Source organism: Vitis riparia, chromosome 3 (assembly GCF_004353265.1).
Source record: "Vitis riparia cultivar Riparia Gloire de Montpellier isolate 1030 chromosome 3, EGFV_Vit.rip_1.0, whole genome shotgun sequence".
Classification (NCBI taxonomy): Eukaryota; Viridiplantae; Streptophyta; class Magnoliopsida; order Vitales; family Vitaceae; genus Vitis; species Vitis riparia.
The window spans coordinates 15,559,749-15,583,536 of NC_048433.1; the positions used below are offsets into that span (position 1 = coordinate 15,559,749).

The window sequence follows — 23,788 nt, forward strand, 5'->3', positions numbered from 1 at the left end:
TCAAATTTGTCTCCCTCTATTTAAGCATACCAAACCAAGACCAGCCCAAACCAAACAGCTCCCTCCATTGGTTTTTAGAGCTGCAATCTATAGTATAAAATATCTATAAATAAGGATCAAGAAAATAAAATTTTTTTTCCCATGAAAATTTATGAAATGAAAAACAATTATCTCCATCTACTTAGTTGCATAGCAATTATATAAATATTTATTGGCAACTAAAGCAATTCAACTAGATTGTTATACCATGGAGCTAAGAATACCACTCAACTCTTCTTAAAACATTCTCATATCAAGCTATTTGAATTTGCATTTTGAATTGGAATTTACATACACTCTTGTTTTTCCTGAATAAAAAATCTCAATCACCTTATTGTCATCCTCAATGAGGAGAGGGTGTTTCCATCGATTCCCATCAATGCTCATATGGATGTGGCTGACTGCACTATTGTAAAACTCTAACTGGATTGATCCCACCTGATTGGAAAATAAAAATAAAGCATATCTTAATAGATTTTATTCTTTATAGTCTTAAGTACTATTATGGTATAATAAAAATTAGAAGAGATGAATTTCCTAAACTAAAATATGATCATATTTGCTCTATGAGATGAATTTGTTTATCATTAAACCGTGTAATTAATGAGTAACAAGTATTTGATTAACATTAAATATTGCTATAATTGAAAATTATTGATAAAGGTTATTGAATCGATGGTGTATTCTTGCAAACTATGAGTTATTCCACAGCTAAATAGCTAGGGATATACAATAGAAAATTTTCTTCAAGTTATTTTAATCAACCAGTCTTTCAATTGAAAATTAACAATTAACTTGTCACCATGGGTGTAGAAGTTGTCAATCAAGAATATAAATGCATAGTATTAGTGTATTTTGGTTAGTTGGATATTTTGTTCAATTTCTTACTGATTAGATGCAACTTACTTACTTGGGTCTTAATGGTTAAGAAAACTTTAATCTTTTGTGGAATTGAGTTCGGAAGGTACAAAGTCGTCTAATTCTAAGTAAGCATACATTTATGATTGGTAAAGCTTTTCAAATGACTAATACAATAAATTAGGATGAAAATTACTATGTTTTCTAATTTGGTTTCTATTACTTTTTTAATTCCAAAAATTGTTTTCGAATTTTTAAAATTGTTTTTATTCCTAAATTTTAGTTTGATTTAAGAAAGGATTTTGATGTTTTAAAAATTGAAAAATCTCCTAATTGGTTACTAGGGTTTTTGGAATGTTTTGCTATTGGGAAACTTTTCATAATGGAAGTCTAGGGTGTTTCAAATATAAAAGGATTTGTTTTATTGAAAATTATCAAACTCCAAGAAAATTCTATGTGAAAGAGCTGTAATAGAGCAATTGTCATCTCAAAGCTTCATCCTCCAATTCTCAAACTTTTCAAGATCCTTCTTGAAAGTACATCTAGTTTTCTACAAAGGTCTAGACTAGAACGATTAAACCTTGATAAGAGCTTTAAGGAATTCACTAAGGAGCATAAGGGAGTGCTTTATTGGGAATGTGGAAAATAGGTGGGGTTGCAGATCTAAGACCCCAAGGAGTTGGCGATTTAGTCAGGTAAAACTATGTACTATCTTTTCAAATTTAGTGAATCATTTGCAGTTGAGAGACTACTTATGGTTTTCACACTTAGTAAGTTGCTAGGTGGTTATTCATCTTATACCCTATGTATTGTTAGAATCAATTTTATTTATCTATGCATGAAATTTTTACTCTCAGTAAAAATTAATTGAAAAGGACAAACTAAGTAGGTGATAAAGAATAAAATTTTGGGATTAATTCAAGAACTATCTATTCACACACCCCTTGGTAGTTCTATTACATCAAGACTAACTATAAAATTTCTTTCACATAGTAGTATTATTGGTTAGCCTTTAGGTTTCCATAATAAAATTTCATCGGTTTTCTTACCTAATTACTTATTTAATGCACTAGTGTGAATATCCAAATATAGATTAATGCTTCATATTTGTAAGTTTGTTTTGTAAGAATCCTTGAGTTTGAATGCCTTAAAACATTACCTAGTTCCAAGTTTTTGGAAAATATAAATGCATTCTAACTAACCTGTGCAAGGCATTCCCCACGATCTTTGGAAGGAAGAAAATCATCTCCATGCCATGCATCTTTAAAACAAATAACTTCAAGAAGCTGATCATTTACAAAAGAATCTTTGAAGTTTCTCTGTACATCGAAATCAACTATGATTCTTTAGAGAGCTATCTAATGATGTGATCATAAGGTTGGCTTGTTGTAACAATAAGAAGAAATCACTTTTCTCATCGGACATGAAAGAGAATATTTGAGAAAGAGAACTTACATATTTTTCTTTTACATTTGGTCTATTTGGAAAGCAAGGCAAGTTAAGGCAAACGATTGACCTGGTGCTGCATATCAGAGAAAGAAGTCACAATGATGATCAATCAAGTACAACTCATATAATATGAAAAACCTTTATTACCTTAATACATGGTAGTTATAATAGCACAAAGACTAGGTTCTGCTTAGCAGTTAAGAGGTTTATTATCTAAAAAACTTTAGCTTTTGGGGGTTAATTATTAGTTTATTATGAATTTAAAGTCATTCTAAGACGATACCCTATTTTTATAACTTTCCTTTCCACTTCTTTGTTTTCTTTTAACAAATAGTCTCTTTTTCTATTATTATTACTTCTTGTTATCAACCTTCTTTAAATAACATCGCATATTTTTATCAATCAAACTAGATCATCAAATTCATCAACTATGACAATCTTAGATTCTTCACTCAAAGGTTATGACCTTGATAGCTATGTTAATAGAACATTTTCTTCTCTTCATCAATACACCATATCTAAAGATAATATAAAGAACTCGAATATCAAACTATACATGGCCTAAAAAAATATATATAAATAAATTATATCTTTTGACATGCTTTTGAATGCCCATTTTCACCTTAGTCATTTGCAATTATCTAAATTTCTTATGGTGATCTTTAAACATTCATTAATACAAGGTAGTCAAACTTGTGAATGTATCTTAAACATGTAAAAATACTTATTATATGATTTTTCCAAATTATACATGAGTCCAATCTTCAACAATTGATTTCTAAATCTTCCATATGAACATAACCTCATCATATATGAACTTTACCACCATTTTAATGATATTTCAATGGAATGTTTTCAAGTCCACTTATGATCCTTTAAAAACACTTAGAACAACTATGTATAGAATAGTGCAACACCATTTATGTGTGTTGATTTTCCTTTTAATTTTGAGAGCACCTTTCTTCATAAAATACTTTTGAACAAGGTTACCAATCCCTTTTCAAGGTCATGGCGGAAATTCAAGAGGTAAAGGATATTGTTTTTGTTTTCGAAATGCCTTCAACTATTTATAGGTTGTTTACGATGCACACTAGATGCACCAAATAGGCTTGCACAATTGTACGACATTTTTACTTGTCATTATCCATATCATCCTTGTCCTTAAGCCAAACCTCTTTCAAATTTAATATCTCAATTTTTGTAAGTTGTTGGAAGGTTTATGAACAATATCTAAAGTTAAAGTGGTTGAACATAGTAATTCACCTCAATCCTATTATCAGTTCACTTGTACTATGGAGTCCAAGGTAGTTATTTGATCATTGTCTTTCATTGTAGAGACACTTAGAAATGTAAGCCCATCATAGCCATTGTAGAGATACTTAGAAATGTGACTAAGGATTGAAGTTATAATTAAAGGAAGTTTAATTGAAAATTATAAATTAGAATATAGTAGCATTTTATATTTACCTGTGGGGTATGCTTATTTCCTTCCACTCTCCTAGTTGATCTTTTGTTTTGATGCAAATAGGTAGAACAATGTTCCTGCATTCTCATGCTCTTCACATTATTAAAAAATAAAACAAAATGCTATTATAGAATTAAATATTCCTTTTTAGTACATAAAACCATCTAAAAGTCAATTTGATAGATTGAAAATAAAGATATCCTTGCACATTAATAACTATGAATTCAAGCAAAAGTTAAGATTTCAACTTCCCATGTTGACATAAGCCATAAATAAACTATTCTAATTCTAGTGTTAAAAACGTTCAAGCATGAACTTTCCAATAATGGATATGTATGGAGAGGGTAGTTGTTTAAGGAACATGCTTAGGAAATCATGTTACTTGTACATCATTGAAAAGTGTAAATTTGATCTTTAAAACTTTAGTCTTGAGTCCTAAGAATAAAATTAATTTTAAGTGAAAGGTATAGTCATGACATATATTCACATGATCTTTATGTTTGTATATATGTATATATGAAGTTGTTAAACATGGACATGCTTATGTGGCTATCCCATTTATGCATGCTAAGTGCCTCAAGGAGATAATGCTAGTTGTGTATTGTGCATGTCAAGGTCAAATCCTTTCAATTAACCTTCATTAGTTAGCTCTAATCGGCACTTTTTCACTCCATCAAGGGTTCCTTCAATTATCATCTTCATTACTTCTCAAAAAGGTGGTTATATGAATTAACATTCTTTCCAAGAGGCCATGAAGGGTAAGCACCTAGTTACTTTATCAAGGGGATACATTCAGTGCAAAGATCATGAAGAATTTAATCACTCCATTGTAAGCTCATATTTTACATTTCTTTCAAGGGAGCCTATGAACATGTAAACTATATGTTTTAGTTTCATCTCACTCGATGGTAAGGCTTGATGTCCTTAACATGGTCTTGGTCCATTTTGATAGATATCTTACCTCTTCCTCTACTAATTATATAGGATGGTTGGAGGGTTTTGGTCTAATGACTAGATTTTGAAGCTTTCTAAAAAAATAATGATATATAAATTGTCAAAACTTCTTTGGTCATATTCAAAAAGGATGGAACCACTATTGTCCATAGTGCAAATGCAATGTCCACCACATTTCTTCTTAAAGCCAATATCTATATGGTCAACCTCTTCTAATAAAGAAACCTTCATTAAAAGGAACTAAATTAGGATAAATGAAAATGAGATTATAAACACTTAACCTTTATTGATTAAACTTTTCATTAGATTGATAGAATGAAAGATTTTATCATTTGACTAATGACTATTTTTCATTGTTGATCTTGCAAGAAACTTGGGTTCACCAATCTGATAAAGGATGATACAATCTTCCTATTTCATGCCAACCTAAATTGATTGTAGATTTTAGAATCTTCAATAATCTAAAATTCTATTTTAGATTAAAATCTTTCCTAACAATATCAATTTTAAATAATTATAAAATTATATAATGTTCCCTTATTTATTATTTCTTTTTTTATATTTCCAATTTGAGATAGAAGACATAGAAAGGATTCTTTTTAAAGAGACATAAAATTCTCACAATCCATTCTTAGAGTAACCAAATTAAATCCTCAGACATTGTTGCGACATCTAACTCAGTACTCATGGATTTGCCTTTAGCTTTGTGAAGAGAGGTATTTTAAATTCATTTTCATAAATAACTAGTGGATCAAGTATTTAGCTTTGGGGAATCTAGATTTATGAAATTTCACTATTCAAATGATAAACTTATTTGCTAAAATATTTGGTCTCATAATGGCGTAGTTGAAGATTGTGAAAGCTGCTACTTAAGGTTCAAAACTTGAATTCTATGTATACCTATATATTTTTTGTGCCTTTTTTTTAGATGTACTATATTTTATATGGACAAAATTATGTGATCTTGTAAGAATATTCTTCAATGTAACTAATTGAGCTTCCTTCTCATGCTCTTTATGCTCTAAATAGTTTTTCATGATGTATCTTTTTTTTATAATAACTAAAGTACTTGTTTCTCTTATACATCATATTGTATCCACATTCACCTTTGTTATCATAAATATTATTTTATATTCTCCATTTAGCAACTAAAATCACCTAATTGGCTCCACTTTCTCCATGGAAAAAGTATCTTTACCATATTGCATGGGCATTAACAACAATACTCCTTAAAACCATAATGGTTAAATTGAAATCATCAAGATAGTCTTCAACATAACTCTTTATATATATTTGAAGATAAAACAAATTTTTTCAAATAGAAACAACTTATCATTGGCTTAATGATATTTATAAGCGATTGAAGTCATAAGTTTCATATCTAATTAGACTAAATTACATCTTAGGTGCATGATAGGTGACAAGCACACTCTTAAAATAATTTGACTTTGAACTAACTTAAGAAAGCCCAATTATTTAACTTTGTGCTTGGAATGTGGTATTTATGTAGCTTTTAATGCATTTTAGATTTGGTGAAAGGCATGTGAGGAAAGTGAAGGAGCATGGGTTAGTAGTGGAATTTGTAAATGATAGCTTAATTAACTCTGTATGAAAAATATCACAAAGATAAAGCTATATAACTATTGACACCGTTTCAACTTTCACCTAGTGCCATCTTTCTTTATGGAAAATGCAACATTTAGGCAAAATGGAACTAGGATGGAACTACACAAGCAGTAGGGACACTTTGGTGCCATTTCATTTTGATAGCATGGGGTACATTATTTGGATAATTCGTAGCTTACCCTAGCATCTCCTACCTTGTTTTTTATACCTTCACTTAGGGCAACTATGAGCACATGTAAATACTTTTTTTGAGCAAATGAATGGAGTATTTTAGAGAACCTTAGGGAAGATTCTTCCTTCATTGAGGAGTTGTTATGGTCTCTATAGTCTTTGTAATATTCTAATGTTTTAAACTCTCCTCAATGATATTTGCATGTTGCTATTAATAGAATTTAGTTTTTTTTTTTTAAGTTTGAATATTCTATTTATACTCCTTAGTTAAGTATTATTCTTATGTCTTTTGAGTATGATTGATGCCATAAATTGCATGGCAATGAAAGCAAAAATCATCTCTTAAGCTTGATATCGACATTAAACACACTCCTAAACTAGTTCATTTATACGCTATTATCTATCATATGATTGGTTTTCTAGTATTTTCTATTAGTTGTTAATGTTTAAAACTTCTTTAATGAATGATGGTGGTCTTAGGATTCTCTTAGAACATCTCAAAAGCAAGAACAAGGTATGAATAGAGCTAAATTTAAGGAATATATGGATTACTCCATTCCCTATTTTTAGACCATTAGGGTATTCTAGGGCTCTCTAAATCCTTGCACAAAAGAAAATAGACATTTAAAACCTTTAAATCTAGAAAATTAGTATATTAACTTAGATCTAGATGTTCCAAGATTAGATCTAATTGGCGAATAAGTATCAAAATCATTGTAAATCTCACAAACCTAGAGATCTTTTGTTGTAATGTCTCTTTTTCCTTGAATCCAAGCACTAGAGGGATGTAATCCTTTTAAAAGGTTGGAAGCTAGAGCTTTCTTCTCTTTGGAGTGACTAAGAATACAAGACTGAAGCCTTAACCCCTAAAAGGGGTTTATATAGGCTTCTAGTGGGCTTAAGTAATTTGAGCTCATCTTAGGCTTAGGTCACTTAAACTATCTCACTTGGGTTCTAATTGATTAATTGACCATATTGAGCTCTAATTAATCAATTAGCCCAATCTAAATAAGTCATTCACAAGCCCTGTGAAATATTACATATTTACCAAAACAACCTTACGCACATATGTGAAGAAAGAACTCAACTAACCCTCATAAATAGTTCAATCAAGGGATACAAGCTCAATAGGGGACCACTGGGACCATAGACAAATATTGGCTCTCTCGAAATCAAATTTTGAAGTTGATTCAACATCTCACTATAGACAGTCAACTGCATTCCAATATCCTATGTATATTACAATGAGATACAAGAACTCAGGTCCATGACCTTCTATCCACTATATGTAGGTTCCTTATGAACTAGTGTCTGTAACCTAACAATGTGAACGCTATCAACCTCTACCATTCTTGAGTTACAAATCTTCTTATTATGTGATCAAAGGACATACCCGAACTTATAAAGAGCATTTGTGAAATTCCAATAAGGAATTACTATGACCATAACTTTCTTAATCACATGTCCTTTGGATTACATGAGATGAAATGCTGTCTCAATCCCATGAGATATCATGGTGCCTCTATTAAGAATATCTATTATCATTGAATTCCATCAATAGTGACCCAAATCATAGGAAATCTATGACCACCTTAGGATCTCACTTGTAAGTAAAAGCTATTACAAACTTTAGCACAAACTTAGTATCCTCTCAAGTTTGAGAGATCATATAATATAGTAGGTTGGTGAGATCATGATTACTTGATAGCCAATGTCATGACTCACTATAGATTTAATCTAATGTGTAACCATACACATTAGTATGCTCACCATAGTAACCTCATCCTAATGACCAAGGCTAGTCATCCCTCTAAATAGTAGGTAGTGCACTACAACCTCAAATGGATTGCCTAAGTCTATGAACTAGTTATGATCTAATCATTTACTTTAAATGACTCATGGCTTGAATCTTCTATACAACTCCTAATGCATCTAAGTCATGTACAATAAAAAAGATGTTAGGCTAGAATGCTAAAAAAGTATAATGCATGGAATAGATAGATAATAAGGGAAACTAGAATTTTATTAAATAAATAATAAATCCATAAAAATGTTAAATTATGTCATGCTTTTAAGGGCTTTTTCCTAACACTAAAGGATCAAAGTCACATGAAAATCAACGAAACAATCTTATTTCAACCAATCTAAAGTTTGAGAAAGGTCAATGGGATTAGAGATGTTCAAATGGGTTTAAGTAAATTCTTTTAAATTCTAGACTCTTTAAATATCAATCTCAACAATTTTGAGAATATGTGGACATGATTTTTAGTTGCAAAGAAATCAGTAAATATTGATGAAAAACAGGAATGTTGACGGAACTATGGAGCTTTGTATAAAAAATGATGCCACCACAAGCCTTGGTGCCATTTTCTAAACCTAGATCTATTTTGAGTAGAAGAAGTCCACCTATTAAAAAAAAAATGGTGCCAAGATGATGCAACCTTATAACCTAGCACCATTTTCACTAAAATTGCCATCATTTTGTTTTGAAACTCCAAGAAGTCATGAGATCCACATTCTTGGACTCCTCTCAAGCCACCATTAGATCTCTCACCTTGTTTTAGATGCCTTTACATGGTATACAACTTAGTAAACATAAGAGAACCTATTTAAAGAGATTTTTCAACTAGAAAAGGGGGATTTTTGGGGAAGTCCCCTTAGTAAGGAGTACTTCTTCAACCTCCAACTTTTTGACTTATTGTTATAACTTCAATCCTTGTAATGTTTTTCTCCTTTTAGTTATTTTCTAATATCTTATACTTCTTTCTTTTAATTATTCTCATATATACTTATAAGTTTTGGCTTAATACAATATTGAAGTTGAATGTACGTTGAGTTTTAATGATGATTTCCTTACCGTATGATTTTGCTCTTCATTTTCACTCCATTTGCATGTCTTTTGAGTAGTGGTTTAGGCTAAGAAGAAGTGGGTTTCTAAGATCTCCCTTGTGCCCATGAAATGACCTTCAAATCTTAAGGAAGTCATGATTTATTCAACTTATTGGTTGGAACACTCCACTTTAATTAGAATACAAAGCCTTGATGCTTGAAAATTAGAGTTTAGAGGCCCCCATTGAGGGCATCTTAAGCACTTGGTGGTGAGAGTCATTTTGATTTGAGATGACCATTATTAAACCTTTAATTATATAATTTGGCAAACAAATTAACTGTGAGGGATTTAGTTAAATCGTGCTTGTGTTGAAAATTCTCCAACTAAAGCACCTATAGGTAGTTTTAGTTGTGTTAACTTAATTAAGGTTCTTTTCATGGTAAGAAGAGAGCTCAAGGGACTCCCTAGTACTTTTGTAAATCATGTTAAGTCAAATTTGAATTTAAATGCACTTGTTTTTTCCCCTATATATATATATATATATATATATATATATATATATATATATATAGATAGATTTTATAAAATTCATCACCTTTTTTTCAAGCAATTAAGTGAAAGAGTTTGCCTAAAAAATTCTAATCCTCCTCAAATATTTCCAATTCCCCTATTCATCTAAGATCACCTTCTTGTAGTTTGACACCCAATTCACTGGAATTTTAAAATTACAATTGACTCCTTATACTTAGAAACTGCACTTTGGCATACACATTTGGGAGTAGTTTAAGTAGCAACCTAGGTTGAGGAGATAGAGACCCTTATGACCTCTATTTTGCGCATGAAATGTTCTCAAATCTTAAATGTTTGGTAAACTTAGGTTGTGATCAAGACTTCCTTGTTTTGATTAGAGTTTTAGTCCTTGATGTCAAGAAATTGTAGTTTATAAGCCTTTTTAAGAGTATCTCAGGTGTATTATAGTCAAAAACCATTTTTGATGTAAGATGACTTTTAATGTGCTCCTAGATATATGATTTGGCAAGCAAATAAGTAGTTAAAACTTGACACATATAGAGGTGTAACTCACAAGTGTGAGACTTTCAAATTGGTTAAGTTTGTATTGAAAACCTTCCAGCTAAGAATACTTTTTAGGTAATTTTAATATCTTAATTTGATTGAAGGTCTTTTCATAGAAGTAAGGGAATCTAATGGATCCCTCAATACTCAACACTTTTGCAAGAATTTTCAAATATAATTTCATCTTAGTTTCATTTAAGTTTCCCCCTTGTTTTTGAGAAGTTTCATGAAACTTTTTTTGTTTTTTTTTGGTTAACAACTAAATGAAAGAGTCACTATAAAAAAAATTTCACTCACTTGTACCCCTAAAGCCATCTCCTCATGGATGATGCTCAACTTACTAAGACTCTTAACTACAACTCCTTTCTACATTTAGGGACTGTACAATATGGTATACTCATTTATGAGTTTCCAATAAGCTTCCCAACTCTATTGATAACCTATAAGAATATTGGAATATCATTTTATGCTTAATATATGAGTTTATTAATTTTCATATAGGACATTCTCACAGCTAAAGAGTCTTTACCTTTATCTATGATTATGAATAAATCATAATCATAATCATAGAAGGATTCAATGATTTATGTGGTTTGACACCTTTGGACCCTCTCCAAACTATTTTTAATAGATTTCACTATCTTCCATATGGTAAGCCTTATTTCCTTATATATTTGGAATATAAATAGTGAAGAAGCTACCCAAAAAGAGTTGGATTTTTCATTTACCATCTAAAGATGAATTCTAATGCTCAATGATTTATGTGGTTTGACACCTTTGGATCCTTTCCAAACTATTTTTAATAGATTTCACTATCTTCCAAATGGTAAGCCTTATTTTCTTATATATTTGGATTATAAGTAGTGAAGAAGCTAACAAAAAAGAGTTAGATTTTTCATTTACCATCTGAAGATGAATTCTAACGCTCTATCATTTGAAGGTTCATGTTAAACATGTCTTCTTGTTTATTGGATTTCATCTCAAGGATACTAGCTTGATCTTACTGATAAAAAATAGTCTCAAGATGAATCCTAGGCTATTATTCTCTAATTTGATGGCAATAGGTCTCCAAGATGACATAGCTCAAGTTTCACATAATCCAATACTTGAAGACATGATTATTTCGAAGATAAGTAGAGATACCTAGATAAAACACACACAAACAAATTTAATGCTTATTTTAAGGTTATGATTATTTTGACTTTTGTCACAAGGAATCATGAACTACCAAATATTGAACAAAAGTATCCTATAGTTTTGTGTCTTTTGACGACTTTAGAATTTCAATACCAAAACCAATAAAAATCACTCTCTCTTTCTCTCTCCCTATTCATTCTCTTTTTCTTTCTCACACTATTTCTCTTCCCTTTTCCTTCTATCCCCCTCTAAGGAGAAGGTCACACCTTAGTTTAATGTACTTTTAGGTCATCAAACGAACATATGTTTAAATATAACTCAAAATTTGCTTATTCTAATCTACCTACAGCATCATAAGGAATAAAAAAAATAAAGAAATACAAATAATGAAAATTTTCTCTTTCTTTCTCTTTCTCCTTTTCTCCATCTCTCTCTCTCTCTCTTAAGCCTCTTTTTACTTCTAAAGATAGTTTCACTATAATTAATGTGTTGTTAGGTCACAAAACAAATATACATCTAAGATACATCTCAACAAAACTAAGTAAACATCAATCAAGCCACATAATTGTAATTCTAAATTAAGTAGAGCATTATAAGAAATAGGAAATAAAGACAAATACCATTTTATGTAAATATTGAAAATATCATTATTAAACAATCACCTTGGCCAAGGGTTAAAATAACAACTACCACAACATTCATCTTTTTTCTGCAAAGATTCTTCAGCATCCAATCCTAACAAAAACATGCCAATCAATCAATCAAGAATGTAATATGAGTTAATTTGATTTGATTTTCATGAACTAGGAGTTTTTTGATTGACTAACTTAAAACTCATAATGCAATGATTTAGAGGGAACAAAAATAGAAATTAGTATAAAAACATAAATTTATTGTTAAGTGCAATAAATGTTTGATTAAATGTATATTTCTAAAATGAGGTGAATATAACTAGACATAGGTTTGATCAATTTTAGGAAACAAAAGCCCACTAAATATCTCATAGGTAGAATATTTAGTTTTAAGTAAAATAAAAGAACGTTCCAAATGAATTGAAAAACTAGGCCATAAAATTTTCAAATGAGATATGAAAGTATGCATAGTAGCCTTGAAAAACTTAAAAACAAATGAATAGCTATATTATATCATTTACTAATTGAAGCAAGCCCTAGAGGAGAGGGAAATGTACTCAAAAAGCTATAATTTATGTGAAACATTGGAACTCAAAAATACAAGTATATTCTAGTTGCATTTAATCTAAACCCAAGTGCTTCAGGAACTTATTTTTTTGCAACTTTAATATATAAAATCCACATAATTCACAACCTTTAAAAAAAATAGAGTTTCACCATAACAATCATATCTCAGGAGCACACTTGACTAGATATAGAGTTAAAGGTTGACAGTTGATGGTTAAAATAAGTTAAAAAAAAAATAATTTTTGTAGAAAAACAAGTAATGATTATGAATGCTCTAGATAATTTGGGTGTTTGAGCTTTTAACTTTTAGCCTATATATTCCATGACTTGATTTCAAAATTTTAGGTTTAGAATTTGTATATTTATTTATTGTTAAAAGCAAGATTGTTGTATAGTTATCATGTTTGTGAAAATATTTTGGTCTAAATTCACCTCTTAAATCTCTCTCTTCCCCATTATAACCCTTGCACATTCATCCCTTCCTCATTATGAATGTCATCCCCAAGCACATTCATTTCTATCTTAGTTTTAATACCACAAAATCATATTTTTTATGGCTTAATAAAGCATCACCAACCATGAAATACGAGCAATAATTTCATTCTTTCTTCTTTGAAAACTAGAAAGAATGGGATATACTTGATATGTGTCACAAAAATTGGGAAACATGTTAATTAGCTAAAAATATCACCTTAATAAGGTCCGACAATAGATTTAGTGGTAGATAGTAAAAAAATAAGAAAATAAAAAATAATCCTACCAACTTTCATGCCTATAGCAGTAGCCAAGTGAAAATAAAATTTATCTAACTGTACCTTGAATGCCAAGAAGATACAATGACTAGACTATGATTTGTATAGTATGAGATAATGACATGCACTCTCCATTGTAGGAAGATGTACTCCATTATAGCATGTATTTCATATTACATGTGCCAATAAATTAGGAGTAAAGGTAAGAAAATTATGAATCCTCTTCGCATCATCTCACTCCTAAAAATCCTTTTGTTTGATGATGAAAGTTTATGCTTTAATCAAATTTGGCTACACCATCAAAAAAGAAATAGTGTTTAGCCACTTTCAAACATTGCCTAGGTCATGAATGATTTAACTTTAATGGACATTGTTGGCAAATTTGCTAGTTATGATCTAAATGTTATAAGGGAAAGTGAGATTATTTCCTATGACATCTAACTTACAATTCATTCAAATCTTGAGATTCAAATATAACTCTTTTAGGGATTAAAGATAATTGTGTTGATGTGACAAATTGAATCTAGGGAATATTAAGACTTATACTTCTAATGAAGGTTTGATGTTTCTATATTAGCTCTAATCAAGTTTCTAGTATAGAGCTTTAGCATAGTGGTACTGTTAATTGTCCCACACAACCCATTGGCTAGTATGATCATATTTTTCGTTTAGTAGATTTGAGAAAAAAATATTGGTTTTAACTCAAAGCAAGTTTATATGTGCTAAAGAATATGGATTTTCATATATCATGACTGATAATCGTTTCCTTTTAGCCTAAATATATGCTAAGCTCCAACTTGAGTATGAGTATATTTATCTAGTAAAGAATGCAACGAAAACAAAATAAAACATGAAACTCATGGAAGTGTCAAGGCTATTGAGAGTCTTAAGGGTGATGGAAACAAGGTGTAGAAGTTTAGATCTTTTTTTATATTTATTTTTTACAAGAAAATATGAAAAAGGGAATGAAAAAAGGCATTGTCAAAATGCAAGAGCCAAATCTATACTTAAAGCTTTACTTCGATACCTAAAACAAGGAAGGGAAGGATTCAAAGCATTTTGAAACAAGGGGCATGTTGTATTGAATGCAATGTTAAATTTTGGTAAAATCCCCAACTTGTGAACAATAGCATTTAGAAGCCTAATGGTCTATATCAAAACCAAATTGATACATGACTTAGACTTATCAAAATTTTGATAGAGGCCCTAGAGATGTCAAGCCTTAGTGTCATTTATCTATTACAATTAACGATACTTCGAATACAAATTTGATACAAGCAATCCTTAGTATCAAATATTTGATACCCACTTTAACAATATACTCATTTATCAATTTATGGAAAAGATTATTCTAGCTAATTATCAAAATTTTAATGCTAGTATGATCTCTCATCCAAAATTTTGATATAAGTATGCAATTTTTCTTTTTCAACTTGATTCCACAATAATGGTCTTTTTAATGAGAAATTTGTGATGATTAGGGTGTGTTTGAGGTCTAAGAAATCAAAGAAAGCCACACAAGGAATGATACTTTTGAAGTTGCCAATTTTTGGTACCAACACCAGAAATTTCAAAATCATGTTTGATACATAGTTCACATTTTGAAACAAGCACTTGAAAGATGAGACCTTTTATAAAAAAACTTGATATCAATTGTACATTTTGTTATTTTGTTTCTAATAATTATTCAATTTTACTTATTTATTTTCTCATATTTTAGGCATTTTATTAATGTTTTTAGGGTTAAGAAGTATACACGAATACCGATTAGGGTCTTTAATAAGGTGGGTTGGTGATTATTTACGTTCTTTCTATTTTAGTAGTTGTTAATTAGTTTCCTTGAATTTAATATCAGTTGTTAGATTAAGTATAAGTGGCTAAAAACCTTGATATCGAGATGAGGAGGATATTCTAAGGAGAATATTAGAGGAATGCATCCATGAATTTTAAGAAATTATTCCTACTTTAGGATTCGTAATTTCTTATAATTTGAAAAAGGAAAAATAACTCTATGAAACCCATGAGACAAGATATGTTTAATAACTATTGGATTCAATGCATGCTTCTTATAAAAACTGTTGATTCATTGTGATTATGCATGAATATAAAGCTACCAATAACTGTACGAATGCACATATGTCTCTCTCCTATCAATTGGTATTGGATATAGCTTAGCAAAGTGGACAAATGTTATAATCTTTTAAATTTTTTATCATGGGTAAGTAAGTTTGAAGGTTTTAAAATATCTCAAATCGTAATAGAAAAATGTTGTAATGATTATTGAACAAGCAATGTTGAAATTGACTAAATATTCAAAATTATTCTATTACCTCAACATGATCTACTCATACTTTCTTTCCTTTGGACTATTTCTTTGTTTTTGAAAATTTATTTCTCATGACATAACATTATGCTCGCTATTACCGACTAATATGAATTATTTTTTTGTTTGTTAGGCCACTAAGAAAAATCAAGTTAATTAAAATGCATTTTTATCAAATTTGAAAAGACAAAGCAACAATTTATTATGCTACCTTGCAAAAGTTATCTTCTAGAGCTCCTTCATAAGTAAGCCTTGTATATAATTGAGTATAAATATAACCCAATAGCTATATAATTAATAGGCAATTTTAAAAATAAAGTGGAATGAATGAACATAAAAAGATAGTATGAAACTTATTTTCTTAGTCTCATGAAACAAAGAGAGAAAACAAGATAATACTAAAAGGTTTGGAATATGGGTTAATGTTTCAAAAATGCATCTATGTAACAATGAATCTTGATAGAGAATGAAGACATAACCTAGAAGAAAAGGGAAAAAGTGAGTAAAATAAAGCTCTTACCAATAATGAAGTAGTTCCAAAATGTTGCATGAAATTCTTTGTCACTTTCCTATAAAAAGTATTATTATAAGAAGTATCAGTCCTAAAACAATAAAATAAACTTTCATCCACTTGAAGCATTAATGCATATAATGATTAATATGCTAAAGGATGGTTCTTTCTAATTTGAGATTATGTTTGAGGAATCAATACTCATTGATATGTTTCTCGTGAGTGGTTTAACAAAATTAAATAATGTGTGACTATCACATTAGTAAAGAAACTTTAAAATAAACATGCTTGGAAAGTCATGATCTTAATTATTTATGACTGTAAACTTATTTTCTATAGCTAGGGAAAAAAATTATCCTACCCATTTAACATCCTTTTTAGTTTATGGAGAGGTTTTACTTAAATTTGCTCCTAAATATGTTCATTTTTCAACCGTTTTTATTCATCCACCTATTGGTCTCCTAAGTCTCTTACCCCATTTTCTTTCATGAGTTTTGCTTAAAAATGGCTTCATAAGACTTCTTCTTCGACAAATGCAAGCCAAGAGCAAACCTAAAATTGGAGATCTTTTTTTATTGCTAAGAATTACCTTAAGGTGGTGTAGTTGACTATTCTACTAATTAAAAGTTAAGGTTAAATCTTATTCACCTTATCCATTGCATTCTTTCCTAGCACTACCTATCTTCTTATGATTCTCCAAACTTTTCTCAAAGTCTATCAAGTCTTTATTATAATAGCTTAGTTACCATGCACTAGTTTTATCTTCCAATTCACATGCTAACTTTGATACTCTATAGAAGACCAAGGGCATTGCTATATGTACATATGAGATTGTGCTTAAAGCCACTTTCAATATAAATGTTTCCAAGGACAACATAACTAATTAAATGGTATAAAAGTATCAAACTGACATCACCCACATGAAAGAAATCAATGATTTTGTTCCTATTTCGTGAAAGATTATTCGCATTTTAAGGGTAAGATTCTTCATAACCTAGAGTTTTTCAAGATCTTTTTAAAAAGAAGGAATAACTCCTTCAATGGTGTGCTCACTAGTCTACCAATTATCAATTATATTTATCCCTATGTTCAACTCATTTTGCATTGTTCAAGTATTGATTTGTTCATCAACCTAGCGAATCTTTGTGTTTTTAACATACTTGATAAGAATTTAGTTCTTATTTCATTGATCTAGTTTAATACTTAGACATAATGCAATAACGTGTATCATTTATAAAAATAAAATAAAAAGGATTATTAAATTGCTTCTAACAACCTATTACCACCCCTCAAAATTTAGAGCAACAAGTCCTACTGTAGAAGATAATTTGATACCTCTTCTTAATTAGGTAACAAATAGTGTAGTTAAGCTTTGATAGAATTTTAGGTGGAGTTAAAAATCTATGTTACCATGTGATTATTAGCAAGTCTATTAAAAAAAAAAAAAAAAAAAAAACCATGAAGACAACTAAGAAGGAAGAATAAAGATCTGCAAGCTTAGTGGACTAATGATGCATCAATTTTTTTAGAACTAGTAGGAGATATGCTTGTGTGCATTAAAGAAAAATGTAGTACAAAAACATTACCATAGGCCACAAGTTTGGTTCAAGAGCACTTTCAAGACCAAAAGTAGATGATAACTGAAAACCTTCTGGAATGGATTTCATTTTCATTACAATCCCCCAACTGGAACACATATAAGAAAAAGTTAAAGTAAAATGAGGTTATATGAATGTTATGGAAGGGTTGAGGGGTTCCAACAAACAAAGTGAGTGTGGGAAAAACCATTGGGTGCAAAAAAGATGCAAAAATAGTCAAAGCCTTCAAATGACATACAAAGTCAATTTTCTTTTTCAACTTGGTGATAGAGCAAATGAATTTGAATTAAGGAATATGGCATAATAAATAAGTTGTGAATAGTATATGGGAAACCTTTTGTAATCAAACTAAAAACTTACAACTACCTAATTAGAGATGTAAAGAAATTTTTAAATAAAGTCATGTCACCTAAGTGCTACATATGTAGGACTTGCTTTCTATTCATTTTGAAGGAATTTTTCTAAGGAAAAAAAAGGTTGTTTCCTAGCTAATTAATTCTTTACTTTCATTAGGTATTTGACTTTTTTTTTTAGATGTTTTCTTAGATTTCTATTATTTCTCTAAACTTGTTTATCTTTAAGCTAGGAAGCAAGAGTGATTGAATGTAGTTGTGTTTAAATTTAGCTTTAAATTTGGGGTTTTGTTAAATTAGGATTTTTTGGAAACTATAAAAGACATTATGGAACAAACTATTATTTTTAGTCACCTCTAGTCTTTTAATAAGGGCTTGCTGAACAATGCTTTCATAGGAAAATCATGTTTAGTTGAAACCCTATGAAATTTCTTTAGGCATTTGGGTTATCAACCATTTCAATATTCCTTGATTGAAAGTTTTTTTAGATGGTCCCATAGTAACTTGTAGAATGAGAACCATTGTTCATGGTTGAGAAAGTATGGCTTCATCCAAGGCTATTGGATCCTAGGTTCCAATATGAGTATCAAATGTACAAGGTCAACTTCAATCAGCAATTTTAGTTTAATTGTGTAGAAGGACAACTTGCAATAATTCGAAGACCTAAAATTTATTGATTCATGTTAACATGTGTGATCAGTATTATAAACCTTAGTTCATTTAAAACAATACATATCCTACAATTTGGTTTCATATATATTGTCATGTATTGATAAAAATATGTGCTATTAAGGTTCAAGATATAACAATTTTATAAATTGAAGATTCCTTAGAAGAAAGAGGAGAAAAGGAAAATGAAAATGAAAAAAACCCAGCTACAACACCCATGACAGCAAGAAATGGAAGCTTCTTTTAAAACCATGAGATAAAATTTTAACAAAACTTGTACCAGAAAAAAATATTTACTATCCTATTATAAGATTTTAATGTTCTTACAATTGACTGAGAGAAAAAAAAGTATTTTCTATACCAAAGGAAATAGTGTAAGGAGATGAAAGAAAAAACTTAGGGAAGAAAAACCCATGAATAATCATAACTACAATTTTCAATCAATGTTCTATTAGATGCATTTTAATGCCTCCATTACCTGTCTATTTCCTTTGCTCGTTCATTGATCGTCCCTTTTAAAAATTGAATCATATCCTTAGGTACTGTTTTCGGTGGTTGATTCTCCTGCAAGTTCACAAGTAATGGTTGCATGCATGTGATTTCTACTTCACCATTGCATTATGTAATTAGTATGCCTTGCCACCCCTTTGATAAATGTTTTATTTAGCCTTCGAGATGGCTTAATAGCTAAAGTATACTTTATATATATATATATATATATATATATTGGTATCTATTTATGATAATAAGTTTTGATAAAATATCTGAAAGAATATTTTAGGATATGAGAAGCAAAAGTTTGCTAACTTAATCATAAATATTATACCAAGTAGGTAGAAATGTAAAGAGCAAATAATAAATAATGGAATAAGACTTAGAGTTCAAGTATAGAGATTAGGAGCCTAAAAATATGAGATATTTTGAGGGTTAAGTGTCATATTTGCTTTCTATTTCCTTAATAAATTCTCTATGGTGTATTGAATTTGTTCTCTCATACATGCATATAAACATAATTGGCCAAACCATTTTAAGAGACCTTTTATATGCTTATATATGTATTTATTTTTATCTTTAGGTTATTGCACTAACACAGTGATCAAGCCATCTTGTGGAAGAATTAAATGACCTCAAATATTGCAAGTTGTTGTTGTTGTTTTTTTTTTTCATTATTATTATTATTTACAAAAATATCTCTTTAATTAAACATTGAATATTTAAGGCTTAATTGTTTTTTTCTAGAATAACGTTGATAAAAATTACAATATTTTAAAAGCATGTAAAGAATATTTTTAGGTTTCTAATATAAGAACTAAAATCAATCTCGTCACTTATCATTGCTTTGTGTTTGAAAAGATTGAATTTCTTGGTTTTTTTTAAAATATCTTTGGCTACAAAAATATCATCAACTTATAGATGGATCAACAACCATAAATATAAAATTGTAGAATAAAATTGCAAGTGTCTAATTTTCAAGAATGTGTTATGGATAATATGCTTAACACTCGATCAGTTCTAGTTCATTGGAAGGAAAATGAGAAAAAGAACAAATATGCTTAAAATATTGGGTCATGAGACCATATTTACTTTTTTTTTTCTTTTTTTTTTAATTTATGTATTTTACCTTCCCTTCATTTAGGTGTTGTTGATCAAATAAATTACAAGCTTTGAATTCATGAAAATGAAAAGTATCTGTTCCCCTAGCTTCATTTAGAGGAATATGAGATAGAAAAATAAAAATATAATATTATGAAAAAAGTTTAAAATATTTTTGTCAAAAAAGATATGGAAAATCTAAGAAAGTATATTTGTTAATTATTTAAATATAGTTTCTCAAATTTTCATGGATGACGAACTCAAAGAACCTTTATTCACTATTTTCTTTCTTTTTCTTTCTAATTTGTTTTAAATTTTTTATCACTATATTTTTTAAGCAATATATAATAAGAAAATCAATAAAAATAAATCATAGAGCAAATTATAACAAAATATAAAAAATATATCATATACAATAAATAGTTTATAGTCAATAAAAATAATGTATTACTTAATTTATTTTATTTTTATCAAAATTATTTACAGAAACATAATCATGATTTTCAATTTATCATTAATCCTTTAATGAAAAACTAGATCTTATAAATAAATTAAATAGAGTTTATTTGGAATTATAATTTAAAATAAAAATATATGATCCCAATTAAATAATGTAGTATGTGGGCAGATTTTATTTTTAGAAGTGCAATATTCAACTTACCCATCCAAGTGAAAATGAAATATTAGCTTTAGATCCCAATGGCAATAAGAGGATTGGTGGCTTTCTATTAAGCTTCTGATGTCTCACTACTCGTCTGATTATCTGCATGAGTTGATTAGCCATTGCATCCCCGCTCCAAATCTGGTGAATATATATATGTGTGTGTGTAAAATATAATATAATAAAAATATATGCAGCAAGTGATTACGACTCAACTTACAATTATTAAATTCAAGCTTTCTATATGTTGATTGGCTTTGTTGAATATATCATGAAGAAGAAGCTTTGATACATCAATCACCTGAAGATGGAAAGCAAACTATATCATGGAAAAGCGATTTAATGAATCTTTTATCATCTTATAAAATGTTTTGTTTTAAAACTTTACCGTTTCCTCCTTGTAGAAGATGGTACGACATGATAACAATAATTCATTTCCCAACATAGCATCATCTTTACCGTTGATCAATACTATCCCATGATTTTTTGTCCAAATGCTCCTGTAACAATAATTTTAAAGATTTAATTAAAATATTTTAAAATATTCTAAATTTATGCATGCATAAGAAGGCTATATGGATTTAATTTAAGCAAGTCGTACTTAAAAAATATTCTTCACAAAGTTGTCATATAAAAATAAATAATATTAAAGGAAAACATTAAAAAAAAAGTAGGGAGTCTTATTCATTTATACTTTTTTAAAATTTTAAAAAATTAGAAATCGTATGTAATAACATATTTTGGATTTTTTTTTCCCATTTTCATTTTATTGTAGAAAATGTGAGTTTACAAAAGGAAAAACAAGGGGAAAATATGACCTTTGGATCCATAATATATTTGATAAAATATGTGAATATTATAAATATAAAAGGAAAATGAATATGAACAAAATAGGATCCTATATATATTTGAAATCAAATATTATTTTAAAAATATTGTATAAATATTTTGTTTTGTTTATTAGACTATAAACTATAAAAATGACCGTATTTTGAACCTTAATGAATAACTAAGAATAACTTTTAAACCTTCACTATTTCATAATATAAATAATTCACCTAAAATAACTCATATTTCTATAACTAAATGAATTAAATTATGAAACCCTTAAAACAAATAAACACCAAAAATAACATAAATGTTTAGACGTTACTCTGTTCCCAGGATGTGCTTCTTAATCACCTCCGCCAATGAGTCAATTGCTAATGGGAGGCCATCACAACGCTCTATAAGCTCGTCCTCCAAATTGAACCTATATTTTCGAAGCAAATTCCTTGTGGGTGCATGCTTTGATTGCCAATGCGTCTGTATTGATGTTGATGGCAGTTGCAAGTGATACAAATTGTGAGTGCCCACCATCATTCTTGCTTTGTGGGGGAGCCGGCTGGTGATGATGACATGCCCATCACCATCACCATCTCCACTTACAGACTTCAGCTTGTCCTTTAACTTGAAATACCAGTCGATGTTGATGTCCCAGATGCCGTCCAACACCATCAAATACCTTCCACCCTTCAAAGCTTTCCCAAGATTCTCCAACAGCTCATCTTCGTCAAAATCTTCATCATCTACCACTGCTGCAGTGCACTGCTTCAACATCTCCTTTATCATCTCTTTAAACTCTACATCGCCACTCAGTTTCGGGAATAAGCATATCCAAATTCTGTAATCCCACCAATACCTCCGATTGGCTTCAATAAAAACCAATTTGGCAAGAGTGGTTTTACCCGAACCCCCAATCCCCACGATTCCAATTTCCTGAAATCCTTTTCCTGAATTCTGAAGTCGATCTAAGATTGTGCCTAGTTCTTCCTTTAAACCTCGAAAAATTGAGGGAGAAAAATCCTTTGGCTCTGGTCTTGGAATGACTTTTAAGGAGGTGGAGGATGAACTTGCGGCAATGTCGGTCATACCAGGAATAACCGCATCAGCTGTAGCAGTTAGCTTTCTCTTTATTTGAACCAGCAACTTTCTGGTTGTGCATATAAGCCAATGCTCCGCCAGAGTGTATCCATGCATCGGACCATCCTTCTTCTTTCGGGGTTCGCGCTTCTCCGACAACACCACGCAATCTTCTAATGCCCTGATGGCGTTGTATAGACAATTCTTCAATCTAATGGGTGTTGATTCGTTGATGTCCTTTGCTTTCAACACATCTCTAATCTGTAGAAAAAGAGAGAGAAGGGGGATCTCATTTTTCCCGCTGTGTTCCTCCACCGCGTCTTCCAAGTCCAGAATGAACTTGTTCTTCAAAAACTGCAAATGATCTGCAGACATTTTGTTGACAATATTCAAAGTGATGATGAGGTAATGAGATGTATTTGCTAAAAATGTGGGAGGCTTATTGTCTAAAATTCTCAACCCCTACATATATCACCTGCGTTTTTCTCTCATGTGAAGCAAGAATATTCTTGTGTTTGGATGACGGGAAAAGAACAAGCAACAGGGAAAGGAAAGCTCTTCATTCTTTTGTACATAACTGTGTGCTTAAGCAAAGAATCCTCGTTATACATCCACTGGCCTTTT

The 23,788-nt window shown here is 29.9% G+C and overlaps 1 protein-coding gene across 1 annotated transcript; it reads right to left on the reverse strand.

Moving 5' to 3' along the window:
- LOC117910985 (putative disease resistance RPP13-like protein 2) lies at window positions 1-23,571 on the reverse strand. The gene is made up of 13 exons (XM_034825155.1): window positions 22,416-23,571; window positions 21,651-21,762; window positions 21,483-21,563; window positions 21,263-21,403; window positions 19,487-19,572; window positions 17,975-18,074; window positions 16,398-16,446; window positions 12,266-12,338; window positions 3,814-3,888; window positions 2,353-2,419; window positions 2,100-2,216; window positions 370-477; window positions 1-87 (listed from the first exon to the last, which is right to left on the reverse strand). The coding sequence occupies exons 1-13, from the start codon at window positions 23,537-23,539 to the stop codon at window positions 1-3; spliced, it is 2,220 nt and encodes a 739-aa protein (XP_034681046.1). The 5' UTR covers window positions 23,540-23,571.
- Window positions 23,572-23,788: the final 217 nt, after the last annotated feature.

What these genes read in the sequence shown, in the direction of transcription:
- LOC117910985 (XM_034825155.1), bottom strand. Translation starts at nt 23,539, where the DNA reads ATGTCTGCAGATCATTTGCAGTTTTTGAAGAACAAGTTCATTCTGGAC. An exon ending in TTTCATTTTCACTTGGATGG is followed by an intron (nt 19,573 to 21,262) that starts GTAAGTTGAATA and finishes GTGAACTTGCAG; the next exon opens with GAGAATCAACCACCGAAAAC. An exon ending in CGAGCAAAGGAAATAGACAG is followed by an intron (nt 18,075 to 19,486) that starts GTAATGGAGGCA and finishes TATGTGTTCCAG; the next exon opens with TTGGGGGATTGTAATGAAAA.